The sequence below is a fragment of the Coenobita brevimanus genome, chromosome 23 (genome assembly GCF_032717465.1).
Source record: "Coenobita brevimanus isolate Jiangsu-jjx chromosome 23, ASM3271746v2, whole genome shotgun sequence".
NCBI lineage: Eukaryota > Metazoa > Arthropoda > Malacostraca > Decapoda > Coenobitidae > Coenobita > Coenobita brevimanus.
In genome coordinates this window covers 1,067,501-1,085,000 of record NC_136976.1, presented here as the reverse complement: position 1 = coordinate 1,085,000, position 17,500 = coordinate 1,067,501, and the positions used below count along the sequence as shown (strand labels likewise).

The 17,500-nt window shown below is 43.6% G+C and overlaps 1 protein-coding gene across 1 annotated transcript in view; it reads right to left on the bottom strand.

Annotated features, from left to right (window-relative positions):
- Positions 1–1,107: 1,107 nt before the first annotated feature.
- Positions 1,108–17,500, bottom strand: part of LOC145393052 (uncharacterized) — a 48,713-nt gene continuing 32,320 nt past the window's right edge. Inside the window, exon 4 of the mRNA XM_080267390.1 lies at positions 1,108–1,165. Coding sequence (XP_080123516.1) covers positions 1,108–1,165 — 58 coding nt within the window. The remainder of the gene's footprint in view (positions 1,166–17,500) is intronic.

Below are 17,500 nucleotides of genomic sequence, written 5' to 3'. Positions count from 1 at the left end.
GAAGGAAAAGAAATTAACAGAACATGGAAAAATAGAAAAAAGAGAGAGATAATATAGGCAAAAATATTTCACAGTTGAAAGTTATAAAAATGATGAAGCGACTGAACAGACGGAAACAATTTTATATTTAACATCGGGCAAGAAAGAAAGAGAGAACATTTTAAGCACTGAAGAAGAGGAGTAACTATTAAAAAAAAGTCAAATGTGTGTGTGAGAGAGAGAGAGAGAGAGAGAGAGAGAGAGAGAGAGAGAGAGAGAGAGAGAGAGAGAGAGAGACAGAGAGAGAGACTAAAAACGAGATGATTCAGTGGAGACTTAAAGGGAAGGAATCACTGTACGCAAGTGGGAGTTAGAATTACGTATATGTACAGTAGCGGTCAGCCCACATACGCCTGGCAGCATGGAAGGGAGCGACTCTGCTATATACACTTGCGAAGGCTATATTGCTTAAATGTATGTCTGGAAAGAAAAAGAGAAAGGGGGAGAAAACGAGAGACCAATGTGAGAAAATGTAATCAGGGTAGACTCAAATATTTACAGATAGAGTTATATCAATAATGCTACTGATTTTCCAGAAGTGTGTGGAACTCGTCAATAATCTTCACTAGAGAAAGGAAATTCAGATTATGTATTACTGTGGAAATTTAAAAGAAGGCTTATTTGAAAGCTTAAACGCATTTAGAGCATAGGAAGAAAGTAAATCAGAGGTAAAGGTTAATAAAGATGTAGGGACTGATAATATAAGGGTTAAATAAAGTTGATAAATACTATATGGAAGCACGAGATAAGATAGATAATACTCCTTCTCCAGTGGTCATTATCACGTCATTATCAGCTCTTTTTAATATCTTTAGTACGTCTCACTTTCACTTTATTTGGCACTGTATGAGATTGATAATGCTCCTTTTCTAGTGCTCATTTTCACATCATCAGCTCCTCATATTCATATTTATTAGTTCTTGCCTCACACTCACTTCGTTTGGCACTTATTTCCGCGACACCTGAAGCTCTGACCCATTTCCCTTCACTTTCATATCACTTTTTTCACGTATAAAATCTTTGACACAAGGTATGCTTCTTTTCCACTTTATATTGCACAGTATCTCACTAGTTCCACATATTTTCACCTGTGGGATTCATTTCTTCCTTCGTGTGCTTATTCAACCTGGAAAACAATGGGCAGGTGAGTATATAAGGTATGTGGTATATCTCACAGGTATATCTGAGTACTGACAACCACGGCATACCATAGACATCGGGACTGTGGAATATAACGTACACTCCAGTCGCATACAGAGCCGCGCTGAAGACGACGCCAGCATAAACCCTTGGACGTTTTCCTACCAGCCTAGATCCTACGTACACAACCTCAATACACCCGCTCCTGTCTCCGTAAGTATCCGGTGACTGACAGGAAGTGATGAGATCTGATCCTCCAAGCCGGCATCTGAGAATTTTCCTCCTCTCCCATCCCCTTCCTTCCCATCTCGCCCCCTGAACTATTTGAAGCTTCAGTTGGATTTTGAGTGAAGCTCCGAATCAGTTTCATGAACCTTAGAAGAAGGTATCAATTAAATACATATATATATAAAAAAAATCTTAAACACCAAGGACTCATTCTAGTCGTCGTAGGTGGTCGCTTAACACCTTTTCCTTAGCGATTTATTTCGCAGATGACCCCTTTAGCATGCCCTAGTCTTTTCTTTATTCCTTTCTAATATGAACATAGTTTGTACCAATATCATGCTACAAAATACTGGGGTGTAATGAGCAGAATGAATCGCTGAGGAAAGGGTGTCACGAAAGCAGAATACAACCCTCTGTCTGGTGAGAATCGAACCAGGGCAGAGAAAGATAACAAAAGTCTTTATTAATGCGTATCGACTGCACGAGAGCCGTATTCTAAGTGGCTAGGATACACCGTAACACCTATTAATAAGCGATTTATTCTGGAAATTATACCTTATTATCTTCTTGAATAATACAGATGCTAATGTATATAAATAAGATACACGAGAAAGTTAGGGTGTAATAAGGAAAATAAATCGCTAAAGAAGAGGTGTTACGAGGTTAATCCGGATCTAAGTCTCAGTCTTCCCCCAGAATACGACACGCAACAATCGAAATTCCGTCCAGATCCCCAAGTGTGGTGCTGGGTTGAACTGGGGCAGGGGGAAAGGGTGGAGAGGGAGAGTAAACAAAGTGGAGTGAGGGTGCGGAAGGGGTAAACTGAAGGGGAGTGAGAGTGAAGTTAGATGTGGCTGCCCTGAATGATGGTGGTGGTGGTGGTGGTGGTGGTAGTGGTGGTGAAAATGGTGGTGGTGGTGGTGGTGGTGAAAATGGTGGTGGTAATGGTGGTGAAAATGATGGTGGTTGTGGTGGTGGTGGTGGTTTTGGTGAAAGAAATGGTGGTGGTGGTAGTGGTGGTGGTGAGTGGTGAAAGAATTGGTGGTGGTGGTGGTGGTGGTGGTGGTGTTAATGAAGGAGATAATGAGTGGTGAAAGAGATGGTGGTGGTGGTAGTGGTGATTGGCGTTAAGTGGGCCATTAAGGTTGTAGTGACAGGGTGGTAAGTGATGGAGTGTTAATGGCATGGGTGGTGACGGCAGGGGGAGTGGTTGGGGGGGGGGCTTACTGGTAGGGAGTAGGTGGTGTGGAGGGAGGGGTGCTAAAGACAATTCCTGCTGTCATTTGATTTAGTAGTAGTAGTACCGGTAGTAATAATAATAATAATAACAATAATAATAATAATAATAATAATAATAATAATAACAATAATAATAATAATAATAATAATAATAATAATAATAATAATAATAGTCGTAGTATGTGTGGTGGCGAGGACTGGAGGTAGGAATTAAGTCATATATGAAGGGCCTGCTTAAGAATGTAACAAGACACAGGTGAGACGGCAGCGAAGACCGAACATGCCAGGTGACTGTCTTGAGCAAATAATTCCAAGTCAATCGGTAATAATGAATGCAGAACCGTATTATTTAAACCATATCAACAAAATCTATACTGCATACATTCTGGGCTGATCTTGAATTTGGCTCTCTTGTTTTTGTTTCTTTCTTGGAGGGAACTATCTTGCGGGCTCCTGGCCTTTGGTTCTTTCTTTCTTGCATTAAAAAAAAAAATAATCTTCAGCTGTCGGAAAATCTACAGGATCTCCTCTAGAATGCACTTAAGACTTCCTGTGTATGGCATTAGAATCTTCCCTCGTCACACAACACATATAGGTTAACAGGAAAGAAAGTTGCTGAGCATAGGAAATACAGGAAGCATCCAAAGTCATTCATTTCGTCACGGGAGAGAGAGGATGTTGTTTGGTCTAGTCGTGGGCACTGTTTGATTAAGAGAGCTTTATTGCAGTGAATTTTGAGCTTATATGCCCCAGCTTTACACCCCATACTGTAAAATGGAGCTTTATCCCATAGCCATTAAGGGGATAGCAGGGAGATAACAGGGAGGCAGGGGAGGGTGATGGATGGTGGATGCGTGTGGCAGAGGTGACATGAAACTTTAAGAGGAAGACGACGTGGATGTGGCAGGTAGAGACGAAGACCTGAAGATTTAAGTGGTGGCAAATAAGTGTTCAGGGGAAGGTGGTAAGTGGTGGAAATGTGGGTAGCAGGGATGACGTGTGAAGTGTTGGCAGGGGAAGGTGGTAAGTGGTGGAAATTTGGGTGGCAGGGATGAAGTGTGAAGCGTTGGCAGGGGAAGATAACAGAGGCGCAAGGGGAAGAGGAGAGGAGGGTGGTGAGTGGTGGAAATGTTGGGAAAGGCAAAAATATAACTAGGGAAAGGAAGGGCGAAGATAGTAAATAAGAGGGACGTAGTGTTGGCAGAGGAAAATAACAGGGGAGCAGGGGAAGGGGAGAAGAGGGCGGTGAGTGGTGGAAATGGTTGGCAGAGACGAGGCGTAACCTAAGATACGACAGGGAGACCTAAATTGACCCCACTCGTCGTCGGGTCGATAAGTGGTTTACGTCTGATCACGCAGCACCCCGACCATCATCAGAGGCGAGGAGTGAGGGAGGGAGTGAGGGAGATGAGAGAGAGTTGGGGAGAGGGATAGGGGACAGAAGAGAGGAGGAATGGGGGAGAGGAGGAGAGGATGGATGGGGAAGTAAAGAAGGGAGGGATGGGGCAGTGGAGAAGGGAGGAAGGGATGGGGAACTGAAGAGATGAGGGGAGATCAGAAAGGAGATGGGGGAAGGAAGGAACAGAGAACCAAGGGAGGAATGGGTGGGTAAAGGAAGGAAGGAAGGAAGGAAGGCGAAGGAGGAGGAAGACAGCAGATAGGGGAAGGAAAGACGAAATGAGGAAATATGTGATGGAAAAAGACAGTAAAGGAGAAAGGAGAAAGGGAAGAGCATAAAGGACTGAACAAGGAAGTATACAGCTTTATCAGTGGGATTAAGCTTTCTGTATAATTAGAGAGAATTGTGTATTAGCTGTAACCCCTAAAAATAAATAAATACAAAAGTATCAAGCCACTTCAAGCACTTTGTATTTTGAAACGTGGATGAAGTGTTGTGATATGTGAGTGATAGTAGTGCAAAAATTCTTGGTATTTATTAACACTCTTAAAAGTACACAAAAATGGCACAATTAAGGAGGGCATATTAAGCCACCTGTGTCCCAGGGATTTGGTCATTTCTATAACCATCAGAACCCAGTGTAGTGATGTCTTCTGTGAGGGGTGTGCAAAGAGAAGACAATGTGTGTGTGTGTGTGTGTGTGTGTGTGTGTGTGTGTGTTTACCTTGAAGTGGCCAGCAAAATCTATAGTACAGGCGAAAGGAGGTGAGTCAGGAGCCAGCAACACCCCCCCCCCATCCCATGGATCCGCCACCTCAGAGGAAAGGAGGAGAGTTAACAGAGGAGACAGAGCTTAGATAGGAGATGCAGATGTGTGGGAGAGGGGAGGAGACTGTAGGATAAAGGAGAGAGAGAGAGAGAGAAGCGAGTTGTGAGAATAAGTCAGTAGAGGGAAGGTGTTACGAAGCGTGTGGAATATTGGCCAAAGAAATATAAAAAAAAAAAGGAAGAAGAAAGAGACTGACTAAGAGAGAGAAGAAAAGGGTGGGGGACAGACACAAAGGAGAAAAGAAAATTGGACTGGAAGGAGGGAAAGAAGAAGGAATGAGCGAAAAGGGGAAAGCATCGTAAGGCGTGAGGGAATGAGACGAAGGAATGAAAGAGGAAAAGGAGAGAGATATAACAGGAAGGGGAGAGGGGTGAAGAATGGGGTAGGTAGGCTGGGAAATGGGACTGAAGGGGGTTTACATAAGGGGCTTGTGAAAACGAGTGAGGCTATTCTTGTGGAAGGTGTGTGTGTGTGTGTGTGTGTGTGTGTGTGTGTGTGTGTGTGTGTGTGTGTGTGTGTGTGTGTGTGTGTGTGTGTGTGTGACAAAGGAACGAAATACTGAGAAAAATGAGCGATAAGCTACAGAAAGATGAAGAAAAAGAGGTGACAGTCACGTACAGGGGCCATGAAATACAAAAGGCGAGGGAATGAATGAAGGTAAGAGGTAAGAATGGAATACATGAAAGGAAAGAAGGTAGACTTTAGCAGGGAAGGAGGAAGAGTGAATGAAGAAGTGAGTGGAAGGGAAATGGAGGAGGAGGAGTGAAGAGAGAAGATGAGGAGAGGACAGGAAGACAGGAGGGGAGGAGGAAGAGAAAAAGAAGAAAGATTATGAAAGGAAGGAGGGTAAGGAAGAGAAACGGAAGAAGAGAGGAACAAGAAGAGGGAAGGAGGGGAAAGAGGAGGAGGAAGAGGGGAAAGGAGAGGAAAATTGAAAGCGCTGTGGCGAGGAGGGGAGAGAGAGAAAGTTATGGAGGAGACGACCATAAGGGAGACAAGGAGGAAACGTGAAAGTGAGGCACGAGAGAGAGAGAGAGAGAGAGAGAGAGAGAGAGAGAGAGAGAGAGAGAGAGAGAGAGAGAATGTTCCGGTATTAAATCGCTTCATATTCGCATCTTCTCTCGTTTTCTACTCCAGTTAACACCAGACGATTTTATTCAGCTGGGAGTGAGCCTGAGAGTGTTAATACCGAAAGCTTAAACGTGTGTGTGTGTGTGTGTGTGTGTGTGTGTGTGTGTGTGATGATTTACGAGAGAGAGAGAGAGAGAGAGAGAGAGAGAGAGAGAGAGAGAGAGAGAGAGAGAGAGAGAGAATCTTCCGGGAAAGGGCGGCTCTAGCTTTGACAGATGCAAAATATTTTATGGGTCTGGCTTGTGAGATTGATGGAGAGAGAGAGAGAGAGAGAGAGAGAGAGAGAGAGAGAGAGAGAGAGAGAGAGAGAGATGAAAAAATCCACTTGACAGGTTGGCCAAGAGGAAGGTGACAACTACAACCGAATGGAGAGAAAAGGGAGGGAGGGAGAGGGGGGGAGAGACAGGATGAAAGGGAGGGAGGGAGAAAGAACCGGGGAGGAGGAGGAGGAAGGAGCGGAAGGAAGGATAAAAGAAGCCACTGGATGAGAGGAGGAGGAAATACAGAAGAGTGAAAAGGAATTAGAATCGACACAAGACCAAATTGAAGAGACAAAGAAGAGGTGAGAAGGCTTAAATTACTGCCTATTAACTACACGTAGGTCACTGTGGCAGAGTCCTTTCTTCTTCTAGGTCACAGCCTTCCCCTTCAGTACAACCCGCAATAGTCATTGTTACATCCAGGTCCCTAATCATTATAATGCTAGGTGAACTTTAACACCAGACTGAAGATGTTCCTACAAAGGCAGTCCCTGAATATGAGTAAAATCGTCTGACATAAGAAGAAATCTGACTAGAGCTGACTGAATCTAGACTAAGAGAAAGAGGTCAGGTAGGGTCCTCTTTAAAGCACACACACACACACACACACACAAGGTAAGGAGGCGAAATTTTACCAGGAACCCGTTTCTATGGCAACCTTCCCTGGAGCCTCCACCCCATTGGTCAGTCCCTCCAAGGCCCCGCCCCGTTTGCCCTAACCACGCCCCTATCATTCATCTCGCTACTTATTTTTCCAAACCCCCCCTCCAAACCGAGAATTATTCATTATACACTTAATACACTTGTTATATTTAGACCGTGAATGGACTCTGGACCTCATTTATACATTATACATATCGGTTTCTATATTTGGTTATGCACTATGAACGGATTTCTCCCTTCGTGTGTTACATTCGCTTTAACACCTAATTCTTCTGTTTCAGTCATTCTGTAGTTGATATACTCAGTCATATTCAAGGTTATTCACGTTATTCATAAATTTATACATACATCATACATTTCTATCTTGAAAAACCATAAGCAGATTGTACGATCAATTTTCCTTTGTGTTCCATCAGTTTTATCCATAGTTCATCGGTGCCTTCACGCGGTGGCACTGTAATAGCCGAGTGGATCCACGGCCTGGCTATACACACGTCCCTCAATTACCTCCCTATCCCCTGAGAGGAGGATGGTGGACTGAAGAAGGAGAACTTAAGCCTTCAGTCCACCGCGTTCACGTTCCAAACTAACTCAGGATCGCAATAACGCGGACAAATAGCAGTATATAATTGGCATACCCATTTATATACTGTTTTATATACTGTTGACCCCTTCAGTCCCGTGACGCATTTTAATGATTGATTTATGTTACCTATGGATGATTTTATACAGCTTGGGAAAGGCATTTTGCAGTGAAGGGGAAAACAAAGGCTAAGGGCCGTATTTTTGTGGTTTCTGGAAACTCCCTAACACCTCCTCCTAAGTGATTTATTTTACATATTAAGCACTGTTCTCTTCTGTGCTATTTTAATTATTCTGACATCACCAAACTCTGCTCAAATAAAGTAGAAAAATTATATGGCCGGATGCAGAAATAAATCACTAAGGAAGAGGTGTTAGGGAGCTTCCTCACCTGACGATATTTAACCCCTCAAATTCGAAACGTCTCTCTTAACATATCGTCCAGTAACAGAAAAAAACAGATTCAAAGATGCGTCACCGGAATCTTGCATTTTTCGTCTCATGGTCCTTATGCTCCAGTGGTTCTGTGTGTGATTAATGAAGGACTTTGAGGTTTGCCTGGAAGAAGATGCAAATGACTTGATTCTCCGCCAAGAGGTCTTTGTAGCCTAGGGATTCTCAAGGGACAATCGCCTCCACTTCTACGTGCTACAGAGAATCCCCCAAAAGCTTTACCTATTTCTGCCACTTTTCACCCACTCACTTCCCTTACACACACACACACACACACACAGAATCTCCCATGCACCCTCCTCTTCCATATGCACCCTACCTTCCACTAAAGGCATAAACCAATTCCTCTCTCTCTCTCTCTCTCTCTCACACACACACACACACACGCACACACACACACACACACACACAGCGTTATCAATGTCAATCCCGCATCATGTACCGTACTCATTTCTTACTGCCCCTGATACACCCACGCCCACACCAGCAGACTGACCCATTTCCACAACACATAAGATAGAGCCAGGTGAGTTTCTAGTGGTGCTCTACTTATGGACCACCCTGTACCTGTTAATCCTTTCAGCCTGAGGATTTATTTCTTCTTTATTTATTCATTTTTTTCATTATAGGTGAGGCTTTAATTTATTCTACAGGTGTTCTTCATATAGGCTACACACCTGGTTGATTCAGTTCGTCAGGTTAATTACAGGTGCCAGATCCTTGTCATGAGGTCCCTCGTCCAGCCAACTGTACTCTTTTTACTCTAACTTGGCCTAAAATTGCCATCTCTCCACCTTGAATTCTTAGTTGTAACAATAGCTTAGCTCTAGAATATGATGCTAGTCCAGACGTGCTGTGGAATGGACGTAGAGCCGTTGTATTGTCTTTTGCCCTCTATTAGTAAACATGAACTAAGCTGGGACGAAAATCTGGGCCAAGTTAGAGTGAAAGGCGTATACAAACAGTTCTTTCTCCCCTCCTGCCTCTACTTCATGGCTGACTCTTATATTTTTGAGTGTGAGTAGACAAAGTTATATATCCTTTTCTATACATGGGTGATAATATTTACCCTTTGTCCGCTACGTGTCACTAAAGCATCTATAAGTCCACCGATGTGACGGGAAGGAGAAGCAACCATTATTTTTTTTACCTGTGCCTAATCCATAGCCCGAGAATATCCAAAAGTTAACACCTTGCATTACCTGTTATTCGTTTGATGACAAGGAGTACAGGTAAGCAAAAAATTTTCACAGGTAGAGATTAAAGATTTTTTTTTTAACTTTAAGAATAGTTGATCGTCTTTCAAGAGCTAAAATCAATATGCAAGGAGATATAAAGGAGAATTATCAAAGAACTGGTGGTTTAAGTGTAAGGGCTGGATTTTATAACAGCCAGCCTCACCGTGGACTGATGCCTGGCTACCTGCTGGCTGTTCCACCTGTGTTCGTGCGTTCCCCTTCAATAACACCCCCTGCCCCGTCCCGCCCCGCCCCGCCCCACCCTACCCCACCACACCCATCCCCGACCTACCCCGCCCCGCCCCACCCTACCCCACCACACCCATCCCCGACCTCCCCCGCCCCACCACCTTGTTCTCCCACACACCCAGTCTCCCTTTCCTTCCCCACGCACCCTATTTGTTCACTCGCACATACTTCCGATTTACCCCACATTCTATTTGCTTTCATTCTTACACACCTTCCCTCACACACACACACACACACACACACATACACACACACACACACACACACACACACACACACACACACACACACACACACACACACTATTCATTTTTATATGAATCTAAGCATAACACTGACGATCCGTTCTACAAGGCCCAGCAGCTCTCCTTCGTGACACAAACGTATACAGCTCACCACTACGGCACTAACACCCACCGTCCATACTGAAGACAACGCACCGTCCATACTGAATACAGTATATCTTTACATTTAGGTCTGGTGTGACGGTGTTTTGCAGGGCGTTTTTATGTCATGTCAGTGAGACCTGTGGATGATCAGTTAACTCGCGTTCTTTCAATCAGCACACCACTTCCCTAACCACCAGACCACCACGACCCCCTAACACACTTCCTCATCACTCTAGTCACCCTTCCCATATCTAATCCAAGCTATAAGGCGACAGCAATCGATCTTAATACAGCTCCACCAAGCTGTATGAAGGAATGTGGATGGACCAGAATAGGGATATAAATCATTCTGTTCCACTATACTCCTTTTACTGCAACTTGGCCTAAAATCGTCACCTCTCCAGTCTGAATGCTGAGCTGCAACAAGAGACTAACACTAGACTACGATGCTAGTCACGAGGAAGTGCTACAGAAAAGGATGCATAGCCGCAGCACTGTCTTCCTCTGCCACTGCTCAACGTGAAATAAGCTGCAAAAGAATAAAAATTTGGGCCAACTGGAGTAAAAGGAGTATAGCATGTTTGTCTGTTGTGCCGTACCATAGATCATTACATTCAAAGAGACCTCTCATGATTTGGGCAACTCTAGCGGTCTATTCCAGCTAACGCCAGACGATTTTATTCAGCTGAGGCTAAGGTGTTAAACTGTTAATATTGTCACCACTGGCCTCCTAATGGTCGCGTTAACTCTAGTCCCCCTAAAGCCAGACAGACAGACACACAGACAAACAAAATGACAGGCAAACAAGCAGAAAAACAAAAAGGCGGACATACAGGCAGACAAGCAAAAAGACAGACTGACAGACAAGCTAGAAGACAGACAGGCGAAGAAAGACAGACAGACAGAACATTTATCTTGACAGTTTACACGTCTGCTTCTACAAATCCATACAGCAAAGGTTTACAAGTTGCTAAAAGACATCTTGGCCGTGAAAAAAACACACGTCAGAAACAAACAGACGATTTTATTCAGCCGAGAGTGAGTCATAGGAGCCTGAGTGGAACTACTTCTGTATCCCGCTGTGTAAATCAATGGGGGTGACCTTGAATTCGGGTGTAAATTAATCTGCTTTATTGCATGACGTCCGTGAATGAGTGTTGGCATTATGGTGTTGGAAGATGTGTCAGTGCAGTGGGAGATGTGAGGCGTGTGTGTGTGTGTGTGTGTGTGTGTGTGTGTGTGTGTGTGTGTGTGTGTGTGTGTGTGTGTGTGTGTGTGTGTGTGTTTTGTTGAGTTTACTACCTCCTTCCCTGTGTGTGTGTGTGTGTGTGTGTGTGTGTGTGTGTGTGGGTGGGTGGGTGGGTGTGTTTTGTTGAGTTTACTACCTCCTTCCCTGTGTGTGTGTGTGTGTGTGTGTGTGTGTGTGTGTGTGTGTGTGTGTGTGTGTGTGTGTGTGTGTGTGTGTGTGTGTGTGTGTGAGGAGGGGTGGCAGAGAGAGACAAAGACACAGAGAGACACACCAACCCTCACTCACGCCTCTCTATCACACTCAGACACGCTTGTTTGCATGTTCCGGGTCTCTCTCTCTTATTCTCGTGCGCACACCAGTACTCTAACGTATGGTGTGGCTCGAAATAGGGAAAGTGAAGCTATTTTGTGTACCGAATGCGTGCAAGGTGTGTCGTGGTTTCTGGTAGGGAACTCTCTCTCTCTCTCTCTCTCTCTCTCTCTCTCTCTCTCTCTCTCTCTCTCTCTCAATCTATTTATTTATTTATTTATTTATCTATCTATCTATCTAAGCATTACTGTTTTGCATAATTCTGGTTCCTTCCTGTTTATCAACTGTACTTTTCTCATAACTCCCCCCCCCCTCTCTCTCTCTCTCTCTCAACACGTACCCAGGAAGTCGAGGCAGCCACGGATATAATACAGTGTGGTGTGGCGCCTCTGATAAATATTATGTAGCCCGCTCTCTGCCAATATAAGACCCGCTAAATCAGGTCTCGTCGTACGCCCGCCACCTCCGCCTCTTTGTTTACACCCGTTGGGAGACTTCGTGTCATTCCTCTTCGGGGCCTTGTTCTGCATATTTTACACCTCGATATTCTCTGGGATGTAACTGAAGCCAGCTACGTCGATATTTAAAACATTTGGAAAGCATATGGGGGAATACTAATGAGTGTTGTGTAAATAAGTCGCTCAGATAGATGTGCTACGGAGCCTCCTATATGCCATACATTTAGTGCCTGTTTTACTAAGTTCTCGTACCGCACTAAGACTCTCGCATATTTTTAAATAATTTTTCTGGCTATGACTAAACAAACGCGCACAAGAATGCGTTGAGTATCGGGTGAATCCATAATACGAAGCCTCTTTTCTATATACCGGTATATATATAAAAAAAATGAGCACAACACATGAACTGAGAGAAAAATTAAGTATTCTCATTGCCAGTAGATATTTCGTAACACTTTTTTATCAGAGACTTATTTTACACGTGACACATTATTATCCAGAATTATGTTAGCTATGAAAACAGTCTTGATATTTAAAAAGACATTAGTTAAAAGAAAATGGAATATAAAGGAGCAATAAGTAAAATAAATCGCCAAGATGGAGACGCAACGAGCTGTGCCAACAAAGCTACGACTCTTCAACATCAGAGGCAGCTTCCATAGTCACTGCATTTTGTTAACCCTTTCATGGTCGGGACAAATCTATACTTTTTTACTCTAATTTGGCCTAAAACTACCATATCCCCATCTTCAAGACCAAGTTGCAACAATAGATTACCACGAGTATGGTGCTAGTCACGAAGAAGTGCTATGGAAGGGATGTTGAGCCACGGCAGTGTCTTTCCCCGCCACTGAGCTACGTGAAATAAGCTACAAAAGGACGAAAATCTGGGCCAGGTTAGTGTGAAAAAACTACGGTATAGTAAGTAATTATTTTCCAGCCAAGACGATTTTATTCAGCTGAGAGTGAGTTATATGAACCTGGTAGAGCAACTTTTCCAATAAACGCCGGAAGATTTTTTTTTTATAATCTGAGACATGAAAATCTGAGGGTTGATAAAATGCTAGCCAAGGAAATTTTTCACTGCTCTGTGCCCACATTTGAAAATAACGCGATATGTTGTTCAAAAGTTCCATTTTATTTTTTCTATATAGTCAAGAGGTAATCCATTCTAGACCTCGTCCCAGAACTTAAAATAGAAACCAACCACAGCGCCATTCCTTGTAGCGATGTCCGGTGCATCAATCAGTATCGAGAGAATTACTAGAAGGGTTATCATGCATCTGTCTGTCAGCTTCATGCCTTACTAAATGAAGCTTATCTTGTGGAAATGTTGGGTGAGAGACAGAGACAGAGAGAGACAGAGAGAGAGACTGATGCCTTTATTTTCTCTACCTTTTCGGGCTACACGGAATTTAGGCTCCGACCTGTCTCTCCCTCTTCCACCCAATGAAGCTTATTTTCCTGGGAATTCTTTTTCAATAAACACTGGACGCGACCCCACCCCTCCACGGCTTTCATATTTTCCTTTCAATAAATATCTAAGCTCTGAATTTAAGGAGAAATGTTGTGAAAAGAAGCTGGACTCTGAGGTGAAGACGTCTATCTGTTTATCTATAGCTAGTTGCCTTAGTCCCAAAAGAGGTGGTCATGAACAGACTGCCTCGAGGTCACCCTGCCATCCTTCCAAAACATATCACTCACTCATATACCTCTCCATCCTGTTCCTCCACCTCATCCATATCTCCCTCTCCCCTTCTCTAATTCCATCAATCATACGCTCTCCTAGTTAATCTCGCACTTCTCATTCCCCCCACATACCCAAACGCACCGTCACAACACCCTTCTTCATATTTCCTTTCATTCTTTACCTGCGGCGGTGGTAATTAGCGCATTTCCCAGGTGCTTATGCAACAGGTGTCACTTTGAGGGATCAGGTGCTTTTGTGTCCTGTGTCATGGGGTGTAGGAGAGGAGGGGGGTGTTGTAATTCATTGTCTGGTACACAAACTTGAATTAAACAGAGAAATATAACGTTCGTGTAGATATATTTAACCAGAGAAGGCGCGTATACCCCTGCTGTTCCGATGCACACACACACACACACACACACACACACACACACACACACACACACACACACACTGGCTCTCTCTCTCTCTCTCTCTCCTCCACACACACACACACTGGCTCTCTCTCTCTCTCTCCCCTCCCACCAGATCCCTGACAGAAACCTCTCAGAATTATTCACTCGATCCAACCAGAGACACCAACAACACGAACCCAAACACCGTCCCAAACAAATTGGCACAAAAACGAAGAGATTGACACGGGTACTAGGAGTCGCCACTATGAGAGGGGGTGGAAGAGTACTGCGTTTCTTTTTTTAATAGTGTTTTTCTCTTATCTTTTCGCTCGGCTTCTGGATTGATAAGGCACGGAGCTATGAAGACTGTAGTAGGAAGCACTTTTATCTGAGTTACTGTGTTTCGGATCAATTTTGAGAGAGAGAGAGAGAGAGAGAGAGACAGACAGACAGACAGACAGACAGACATAGGAGCAGTCCGTGGTGATGGATACTGAGGTGTGGCAATGTGTGGTGTGGCTAAGGTGTGGCGGTGTGGCAATGTGTGGTGTGGCAGTGTGTGGTGTGGCAGTGTGCGATGTGCCTGAGCTGTGTCCAATTGAGGTGTGTGGTGCAGCAGTGTATGGTGTGGCAATGTGTGGTGTGGCAGTGTATGGTGTGGCAAGTGTGTGGTGTAGCAATGTGTGGTGTAGTAGTGTGTGGTGTGGCAGTGCGTGGAGTGGCAATGTGTGGTGTAGCAATGTGTGGTGTGGCGGTGTGTGGTGTTGCAATGTGCGGTGTAGCAGTGTGTGGTGCGTGAGGTCTGTGGAACTGTTTATTATTGCCCAGTAGCTTAGGCCTATGTGGAAAATGCGGGGGTACTTCCACAACATGTCTGCGCGTTTGGGGGAAGATCAATATTGTCTGCTTTAAAGAAATTTCACGATCAGACTCGTCCCTCCTCCAGCCTGGGACCATCCTTTTTATTTTTATGCAAGAAAGACGGAGCTGAAAGCCAGGAGTCCGCAAAATTATTCCCCCCAAGAAAAAGCAAAAACAAGATGACAGAGAGCCAAATTCAAGATCCGTTCATTTCGAGATGCCTGGACACACCGCGGTTGAAAGACTGGAGATCACAGGGAGTAGGAAATGCAGACAGAGGGAGACAGTTCCGGAGCTGGCTTGCTGAATACATGATTGGAGTGGTTAGAGAGTGAGAATTAGGAGGGAATGCATTAGATGATTCCGCACGCATATTAGCACAGGGGTTAAGCGGGGTTTGGGGAAATGAAAGAGAGTGGTGTTAAAGAAGACGGCACAGGTGAGAGTCTCTACATCATTCCACAGACTATCAGACAAGGCATTTTCTCTGTCTCTCTTTGTCTGCCTGCCTGTCTGTCTGTCTCTCTGCCTGTATGCCTGTCTGTCTGCCTGTCTGCCTGCCTGTCTCTGGTATTAAAGAAGATAACACAGAGGAGGCTCTACATCATGCCCGAGATTCTCAGACAAAGCATTCTCTCTGTCTCTGTCTTTGTCTCCGTCTGTCTGTCTGTCTGTGGTATTAAAGATGATAACACAGAGGAAGCTAAATGATAAAAAAAAAAAAAAAAAGTCATCAGATACGAAGACTTAGGGTGTTAGCGCAGAATAAATCGCCATGGAAGAGGTCTCACGAAAAAAAAAAAATCATCGCTGAATAAAATCGTCTGAAATGGGAAAAAATCATCTGAACTAAAAAATTGAAATAAAAAATCGCCTGAAGTAAAAAATCGTCCAAAAAAAATCGCCTGAAATAAAAAATCGTCGGAAATAAAACCATCCGAGAAAATCGTCTGAAATAAAAAATCCAAAAAATCGTGAAATAATAATAATAATAATAATAATAATAATAATAATAATAAATCGTCTGAAAAATCGTCTGAAAGAAAAAATAATCAAATATAAAATCGTCTGAAATTAACTGAAATAAAAAACCGTCTGAAATCAAAAATCGTCTAAAAAATACCACGCCAACAGATAGGAAGACTTAAGATGTTGGTGCAGCATAAATCGCCAAGGAAGAGGTGTCACGAAAAATCCACAACCCAGGCCGGGGGATTTGGGAAAAATGACCAGCGGATCGGTCTGGAAACGAGCGCTGGTCTCTGTGACAGGCGACTGAGCCTTTCACTGATATTGAAGGAGGAAGGAAGGAAGGAGTGAAGGAAGGAGTGAGGGAGGAAAGCAGGGAAGAGGAGAAGGAAGAAAGGAAAGACGAAAGGAAGGAAAGAAAATGAGAGAGGGAGAAGGAAAGAAGGAAGGAAGAAAGGAAGGAAGGAAAGAAGGAAGGAAGGAAGGACGGGAGGAAGGAAGGAAGGAAGGAAAGAGAATGAGAGAGGGAGAAGTAAAGAAGGAAGGCAGGATAGAAGTAAAAAAGGAAGGAGGGAAGAAGGAAGAAAAAGGAGAGAGAGAGAGAGAGAAGGAAGGACGGAAGGAAGGAGAGAACGATATGTGGAAGGATGGATGGATGGATGGATGGGTGGGTGGAAGGACGCAAGGAAGAAAGGAAGGAAGGAAGGCAAATGGAGGGAAGGAAAAGGAGGAAAGGAGGACAGAAAAACTGGACAAGAAACACAAAGAGAAAAAAGAAAATCAGGACAAAGCAAGAAAGAAAACGGGACGAGAGAGAGAGAGAGAGAGAGAGAGAGAGAGAGAGAGAGAGAGGGAGAGAGTGAGAAATGGACGAAAGAAAACTCTGAACGGAAGCCCCAAAAAGAAAGCCAGAAGAGGAGGAAATCGAAGAAAGAAAAAAAAAGCCAGAGAGAGAAAGACAAAGAAAAAATCCAGAAAGAGGGAGGCATTCAAGAAAAGCAAATATCTCTGTTGTTTTATTTTTGTTTTTTTTCTTGGAGGGAACAGTTTACGGGTTCCTGGCCTTTGGTTCCTTCTTCCTTGCATTAAAAAAAAAAAATGTAAGGAATGAGTTGGAAGAATAAATATGCTGAGGGACACATTACATATTTCTCGAGCTCTGAAATACGTAAGGAACAATCCGATTATCTGAATTTCCTTAAAACAGTCTTTATTTATCATTTACAAGCCCCACCGTCATCTCATAAAACACTCCCGCTATTAACATTAGGCCAGACGTAAATGAGAGCTCGTGGCGTGCATCCAATACAGACTGTGGGTATTGGTGCTGAAGAGGTGACATGTGAAGTTCTGGGACAAGTAGGAGCACTGTTAGATCTCAAGAAAAAGGCTATCGAGTCTAGGCCCAGAGTAAGACAATTTAAAACAACAAATACCGAATAAATAAACAGATAGATATATAAAGACAGATAGATACATTGATAGACAGAGAGACAGACAGATAGATTAAAAAACAAATTACAGAAATAGACACCTTTTAGCCTCTATATTTTAAGCTATAATTCACTTTACTGTCACTACTAGGTTAGGGAAGAGAGACAACACAAATTTCCTTTCTCTTAATTAAACACACACACACACACACACACAAACTAGTAAATATTCGTACATACATACATATTCTCTCTCTCTCTCTCTCTCTCTCTCTCTCTCTCATCGGTTCTCGGAAG